This window comes from Malania oleifera, chromosome 12 (assembly GCF_029873635.1).
Source record: "Malania oleifera isolate guangnan ecotype guangnan chromosome 12, ASM2987363v1, whole genome shotgun sequence".
Taxonomy (NCBI): Eukaryota; Viridiplantae; Streptophyta; class Magnoliopsida; order Santalales; family Ximeniaceae; genus Malania; species Malania oleifera.
In genome coordinates this window covers 39,753,390-39,761,477 of record NC_080428.1, presented here as the reverse complement: position 1 = coordinate 39,761,477, position 8,088 = coordinate 39,753,390, and the positions used below count along the sequence as shown (strand labels likewise).

The following is an 8,088-nucleotide window of genomic DNA, read 5'->3' as shown; positions in this document are numbered from 1 at the left end:
GACCATCGCCCACCACTACTTCAAACATCATTACAAAAGCCAACACGCTGTGCAATTTTGTAGGCCCCACTCATCCCTACTCCCACAAAATCAAGAGCATGCTTCCTCTCTTGACTTGATTCCATGCATCATGCATGCTCTTTATTTTATTTATTTTTGACTAAAAAGAAAAAAAAAAAAATAGAAGAAGCAAATGAGATTTATAAATAAATAACCCAATTGTCAGTTCTTCAAGAAGATGCAGCACTGCTGACAATATGAAGGGCGTGCCCTTAATATTCTTCCTGCTTCTCTTCCTACTTCCTTTCTCTGCTTCATCTCTGAAAAAGCAGGTTTTTAATTTGTTTCTAATTAGTTGCCTAGCTCTTTAATTTCGAATCCTTTCAATTCTGTGAGTTCAATTTTTTCGGCTGGTTAAGGTTTTATGCATGATATATCATGAGATGCAGGTGTATGTAGTGTACTTGGGAGAGCACGCCAGAGAAAAGCCAGTGCATGAAATTGAAGACACCTACCGCTCGTATCTCCTTTCTGTCAAGAGAACAGAGGAAGAAGCCAGAGCTTCTCTTATATACAGCTATAAGAACATCAATGGCTTTGCTGCACATCTTACCCCAACTGAGGCTTCAAACCTCGCTGGTACTCTCTCTCTCTCTCTCTCTCTCTCTCTCTCTCTCTCTCTCTCTCTCTCTCTCTCTCTCTCTCATGGTTGTGTGAACATATATGCATGCAGAAATGGAAGAAGTGGTGTCTGTGTTCCGAAGCCACCCTCGAAAGTACGCCCTCCACACCACAAGGTCATGGGAATTTTTAGGCTTATATATTGATGAAGCAGCGCAAAACCCATCCAAGTTGCAGAGAAGAGGCTGCAATTTGCTACACAAAGCCAGATATGGCCAAGATATGATCATTGGGCTTCTAGATACAGGTAATTAATTAATTAATAATTGTTCAATTGATTAATCCCATTAAATGTATCTATATATACGTGTAGTTTTGAGAAATTATAGAGGAGATATGTCCCTTCTTTCAATTAATTTATTTAAAAAAATAATTAATTTTTTCCAGCCGGATTGACTTAAGTGGTAAGGGTGACTTGTGAGTTTGGTGACCCTAAGATCACGGGTTCGATTTCCTCTGAAGAGTTTACCTTTGTGAATTAATTACCAAGAGTGTATCAATGGGCAGGCAAATTTCACCCCTCAATTTGGTGTCGTACTATAGTGTTTAAAGTGACACAATGGTGATTGAAGTCCTAGATTACCAAAAATAAAAAATAAAAAATAAATTAATTTTTTGCTTGTTCTATATTTTGATGTTTCAAAGATATTAATGTGAGGCTGAAGTGGAGTTGTGGGTTGTTATAAATTAATTATATGTTATTTAATTATAGATATTTATGTATTAGATATGACTCCTCAATTATATGTTATTTAATTATAGATATTTATGTGTTTATATTTTAACTGTTTTATGACATGTACTTAATTAAATTCATTTGAGTCCATATCACAATTTAAAGTATTGTATAGTATCGGACAAAGGGTGAAATATATATGATTGGACATGAGTTTGATTAATGTTTAGGTGTATGGCCGGAGTCACGAAGCTTCAATGATGAAGGAATGCCACCGATTCCCAATTCATGGAAGGGGACTTGCCAAAGTGGGGTTGCTTTCAATTCATCCAATTGCAATAAGTGAGTATTTTTCTCAATTACTTACATACGTAGCTTTAATATTCGACCTCTGCAATAGAAAAAGTAATAGTATTTAAAGAAGAATTTAATTCAATTTAAATAGTATAATCAAAATATTTTTAAGATATTGGCACGTATACGCATATAGACATAGACTAGTTGTTGGCACATAGTACATGTTGTCCAATAGTCGAAATTCTTAAGCGACATCCAATCGTTCATAAGAGTTGTTGCTGCTTAAGAATCGAATGACCTTTGGAGACACTCCTTGATTACGATTACTTGAAAGGGATAAAACAAGAATGGTTTGGAGGACCCAAGTGTACCCCGGGCGTCGCTCTAATCCCTAAGTAAGAGACTAATGAGAGACTTTTAAATTTCAACAGTAGAAAGAGTGAGTATGAGTGAGATGTCTTACCTATTCTCCAAGTCACTTTTTATAGTGGTGGAGGTCGAGCCTTCATTGATCCGGTATTAATGAGCACATTATTGCGCTTATGGGGGTTATAAAATTTTATGGGCATTTATATGGGGTTTTGATTGTAATCATGTAACGGTTCCCTCCCATGAATGTATATGTATTAGTTTGTACGTCGGTTATCTAAGGAGGTTTAATGGTGGAATCAAAATCATTCCTCCTTTTGATTGAAGATATTTTGGGGTATACCAATTGCCTCCCCCCCCCCCCCCTCTCTGGTTTTGAATTTTATGAAACTTGTTTCCAAAGTTTGAAGACTTTAGAAACCATCGAGGCTCTTTTTTTTTTTTTTTGAACCCAATTCTTCATGTTTCAGCTCCATCAGAGTCGAAGGGCTGGCATTTGGCTATCCAAGCCATATTATCCATATTCTAGCTTCTTTTGAGCCATATACTCCTTTTGGTCGGCTCCGTCCAAGCCATTCTCATGACCACTTGGCTTTATCCGAGTTGATTAGAGAGCCAAGATTTGTCTACACTACATTTGGGGGATATTGGCTCCTTCGGGCCACATTCAGATACTTTGAGCCACCAAGTGGTTTTTGGTTCCTGCATTAGGTGAATGTCAGCTCATCCAAGCCTTTCGCTGAAGATTTGAGCCACAGGCAGAACTTTGTCTAATTCCAAGCCGAGAGAGCATTGTGGCTCATTCAAGCTGTATGCAGAGGATATCGGCTCATCTGAGCCATTTGGCAATTATCCAAGCAACTTGGTGAAGTTATAGCTTAACTGAGCTGCCACCGGCTTCTATCGAGTCGTGTGCTTGGCTTGGTCCATGTCACTATCAAATCGATCCGAATGGACTAACACTGAGCTATTTTTGCTGCAGCCAAGCCATTTTCTCGAATTATTTTGTTCCGTTGTTGGCTCATCTAAGCCAATTGATCTCATATTAGCTATTTTATTATTCTACCAAGCCATTTTTTGGTGGTTGTTCGGTCATATCATTGGAGCAATCCGAGTAGTTGTCGTATTATTTTTCATCAATCCAAGCAGCTATTTGGCTAGATCTTTCACCGTAGGCTGATAACTTTGTTAGAGGCCTTTGAGTATCATGAGTTGTGCTTATCTGTTGAGCTTTTTTAGTGAGCAGTGCTCAGTCTTTGTTTTTCCTAATGAGTTGTGTTCATACAGTGGGTTGGTCTTCGAGCCTCATGAGCTGTGCTAATTAGTTAGGTTGGTTTTTCGGGCCTTATGAGTTGTGCACATCAATTGGACCACTATGCTAAGTAGTGCTCAGTCTTTGTTTTGCCTCATGAGTTGTGCTCATCAAGCGGAATGATCTTCGGGCCTCATGAGTTGTGCTCAATAGTTGGACCACTTTACTAAGTAGTGCTCAGTCTTTGTTTTGCCTCATAAGCTATGCCCATCAAGTGAGCTGGTCGATCTTCCCCTCCTCTATTCCATTTACTTATAAATGAAAGTCCCTATAAATGTGATAACCTACCTTCATTCTCATATTTAATTTTACAAGTTGAACTATTGACAATTGTTTTTTCTCTTCCCTTTTGACTCCAGTCAATCCTCTTTGTGTCACATACTTATAAATTGACATCGTCAAGCTAACACTATGCATACTCAACTTGAGTTGTCTGTGTGTGTTCATCGATTTGTCATCTAGAAGAGATCAACTAACGACAAAGAATTTAGTTAAATATCTTTGTTTTATATAATCATTAGCAAATTCATTTGAATTCTTATATAAAATTTTTAATCATTTTTACTTAATTTTAGCTCTTATGCCACTTAAGAAAAAACAAAAATAAACTTAATTTAAAAAATAACCTAAATTTTCAAGATGATAAAAATCAAAATTTCAATTGTAGTTACATACTTATGAACCACTCCTTCCAATCTCTACCTAATGTCTATATAAAACCTAATTATTTAGTTCCCCCCCCCCCCCTTCATATTTTGTACATCCCAACTATTCAACTTCCCCTTCCCCCTCTAGCTTCAATTCCATTTACCTATAAATGAAAGTCCCTATAAATGTGATAACCTACTTTCATTCTCACATTTAATTGTGCAAGTTGAACTATTGGAAACTGTTTTTTGTCTTCCCCTCTGACTCTGGCAATCCTCTTTATGTCACATACTTATAAATTGACATCGTCAAACTAACACTATGCATACTCAACTTGAGTTATCTGCTTGTGTTCATCGTTTTGTTGTCAAGGAGAGATCGACTAATGACAAAGAGTTGAAGTAAATATTTTTGTTTTATACAATCATTAGAAAATTCATTTGAATTGTAATATAGAAGGGGTAAAGTAAATGATATTGGGAGTATAATAGAAGAATAGAAGAAAAGTGGAACAGATGAAGAGGGAGAAGTAGGTAAGACGTACCTGGATGGGGAATTCGGAAGGAGCTATGAGATGCCTATTGTGGTAGTTGGAGTTGTAGTTGCCAACTGCAGTGTCTGGCGGTGGGCTTGCACGGAAAAATGGCTCCTTAAAATTTGCAGTGGAAAGCATTGCTGGCAAGGGAGAGAGAGAGAGAGATCCAAGAGGTGGTGGTGTGGCCTAGTTACGTGGCACAGTTAGGAGTTAATGGTTCTGTGTGAAAGCTTGATATACATTGTTGGCCCACAATGTAAAAGCTTAAACTTTTAGGTAAAGTGATAATCTAACGTGATATTAGAGTTCTAGTACTTACCAGGAGAACCTGGGTTCTAGTCTTGTTGCCTATGTTTATTCTGTGGTATTATTTATCATATTTTTTTTATCTCAACACGTGCAGGAGAGTGTTAAAACTTGATATACATTGTTGGCCCACAACCCAAAAGCTTAAGCTTTTAGGTAAAATGGTAATTTAACATGCTGCAATGATAGAATAGTGGTGGTTGGGTGTGCAGATTGCGATGTTGGAGGAAAAAATTGTGGTAAAGAAAGAGATAGAGAGATGGGATGGCAACAAAGGCCGAAATGTGGCCGAAATTTGGTGAGGGAGTTAGAAAAATGTGAGGATTTTGATATAGGGTTATATTTAGATATTAAAATAATAAATATTAAATGAGATAATAAAATATAGCATAATATAATAAAAGGTTTTCGTATATATAAATAAACGCATGTATAATACCATTAAAAAACAAAAAAGGGAAAAATATAGGAAAATATTTTTAAAACATAAAAGAATGAAAATTCATAGAAAATAAAATTTTCGAGAAAATAAAATACAAAAGAATGGTGAAAATTCATTTAAAATGCCAAAAAAAATACAAGAAAATTGAAGGAAAATTCAAATTTTCTAATAATTAGGAGAGTCCAAATTTCATGGAAATAGAATTTTTCAAAAATAAAAAATAAGAATTAGAATAAAATTTGCAAGAAACCTTTAAAAATAAAAGAAAATTCTATAAATTTTAAATAAAATTAAAAAAGATTAAGAAAATTCTTGAAAAAATTTAGCCCTCTAAGACCATTTTTCATGCACTTTAAACCCTGTTTAATCTTAATTCCAAGTTTTCTCGTTGATTTATTTGTATTTTTTTTTTTTTGTATCTTTCTTATTTCATGTGTTTGCTTGTGTGTTTGAGTTACTTGTTTACTTCGCTCATTTGCTTGAATGTGTGTCTTGTATTGTATGCATGTTTCTTACTTGTTTTGGTGTGTTTTGCTCATATTGCATGCTTCGATGTATGTCTTGCATGATTTTTTTATTTTTATTTATTGGCTGTGTGCGCGCTTGTGTGTGCAAGCAAAATCCCTTATGAGGAGAAATTTTTTTTAAAAAAAATGGGGTTAAATAGTCCTCAACCTCCTAAGGGGTGAAGAATCTAGTGGAATCACTTTGAGTTTGCCTGATGCCAATTCTATTTAGAGAAATGGGTGTCTAGAGGGTGCTTGTAGCTTCCCCTCACATAATCGGACTTTTGAACGTGTCTTTTGTAGCATAGCCCATTCTTTATCAGGTCCTTTGGACTTAGGTGTAGCTGGTAGTTAATTAAATAGGTGTTCTAACCCCACCTAAGTTGAAATAGGTTAGTGGTGACTATGGATTATGTAATTGACCCATATCTCACCCCACACATTCACTTGTTGTTCATATTCAAGATCGTCACTCAGTCGAGGCTATTCCGAGATCTACCCCCTCCTGTAGGAGGTAACCCTTCAGGATGTGTTGTGACAACTTGGCAACTCTACTAGGTACATTAGATAGTCGAGCCAGTTGTAAGCCTCCAAATGTTTCTAATTGAGTTAAGTTACATAGTTGCTTGTTTCATTCATTACTTTGTTGTGATTATAAGTGCTCATTCATCTTATGCGTGTTGTTTTTCCAATTTGGACTTGCTCGTTCATTTTTTCTATTATAAATAAGATGGATTGTTGTATGTGTATTGTATGTTTTATTGTATGTTCTTTTGTGTATCCATGTTGGCTCCATGTTGAAATAATGATTGTGATTGTGTGTTGATATCTTTTTTTGGAGGGTTGAGGTATCTAGCCTTATTTGATTAGACACGCGCACATTGCCTTATTTATTTACTCTATCAGAAAACATTCCTTTTCTTTTATCCAATCACTTTTTATAAGAGCCTCTATTACCTTATCTATTTCGCTTTATTCTGTGTGTGAGCATAACCCTAGGACATGCTTTCCTAACACACTGTGATAAAATGTTATGGTGTAACTGGTTCCTCAAGAGCATCCTACAAAAATAACCTAAGGTTATGTTTGGGAGTGTGAATTTCAAATATTGAATTGGGTGATAGATTTGAGGCTCTTGCTAACTTGATCAATGTGAGAATTTTAATTCATTTTCCACTATTTTCCTTCTAAACCAAATATTTCTAATTTTTTTAATTTTAATTTGGTTAAAAATTAAGAAAAATCAAATGTACATAATGTGTAAAATTATATTTTTATTGATTGATTTGATATATTTTTTATTTTTTTTAAATTTTTTTGATAACCAAATATGAAAAGGTAAAGTCGTTCATATTTTTCTCTCCTTATCCTAAGATTTTGTAAGTTCTAAATAATGCTTTAGTGTTAATTTAAAATTAGATCATATAACTAGTAAAAACTAACTCAAAAAAATTGAAAACTTTGAACTAAAATAAAAATTATTTTTTTGATTCGATTTGATTTGATATGACCATTTGATTTGGTTGTTTGACTAATTTGGTTTTAATTCTAATTTTTGTTGCTTGAAAATTAACTTTGATCAATTTTCTTATTCACTATTAAATGTGATAATTTTATGGGTGGGGGGCTTGAGCATGAAGCTCGAAAGATGAAGACTTATCACTTACTATCTGTTCAGAGAGATTTCAACAAACAATCAAAGCAGAATAATTTTTCTCCCTAAATGCGAACAAATATAGTATATCTCTACTTTTATACGTATTGAAAATAATAAGAAAAATAATCAATCACACCAAATTACAAGAACACAAACAATTTTTTATGTGGAAAACTTCCCCAATGTGAGGAAGAAAAACCACGGGACCTAGTCTAGTTGAAATCTCCAATATCAACCAAATAATGGGTACACAAAGTCTTCTCTAATTGCAATTAGAGACTACAAATATATCTCATCAAGATATCATCAATCTTGGCAAATATAAAGATAATTGGAGAGAATATACCAAAATCGTGGTTACTGTTCATGGGCAAAAATCCCAACTCCCAAGCTCAAAATTCGATCTCTGCCATTCAGATTGTAGCTCCTTGAATCGTGAATCTCTCCTCCAAATTTCAGCTCAATCGGACCACAGACAAAGTGGGATCAGAATCTTGATAAAATATGAGTAACATGAGAAAAATCACGTTTTTCTCTCCTTCTTTTGAGAAGTGAAGGCTCCTCCCTTCTCCCCTATCTTTTTATAACTTCGTTTATGTTATCACACTAAAGGGTTAGGTTTTGTGCTTTTAATAAAGCCTACTTGGGTGAATGGTACC

At 34.9% G+C, this 8,088-nt stretch overlaps 1 protein-coding gene across 1 annotated transcript in view; it reads left to right on the top strand.

The window, feature by feature from the left end:
• The first annotated feature begins 238 nt into the window (after window positions 1-238).
• LOC131143888 (subtilisin-like protease SBT5.6) overlaps window positions 239-8,088 on the top strand; it is a 28,035-nt gene continuing 20,185 nt past the window's right edge. The window contains exons 1-4 of the mRNA XM_058092248.1: window positions 239-332; window positions 450-639; window positions 734-928; window positions 1,588-1,699. Of these exons, the coding sequence (XP_057948231.1) occupies window positions 258-332; window positions 450-639; window positions 734-928; window positions 1,588-1,699 (572 nt within the window). The 5' untranslated portion in view covers window positions 239-257. The remainder of the gene's footprint in view (window positions 333-449; window positions 640-733; window positions 929-1,587; window positions 1,700-8,088) is intronic.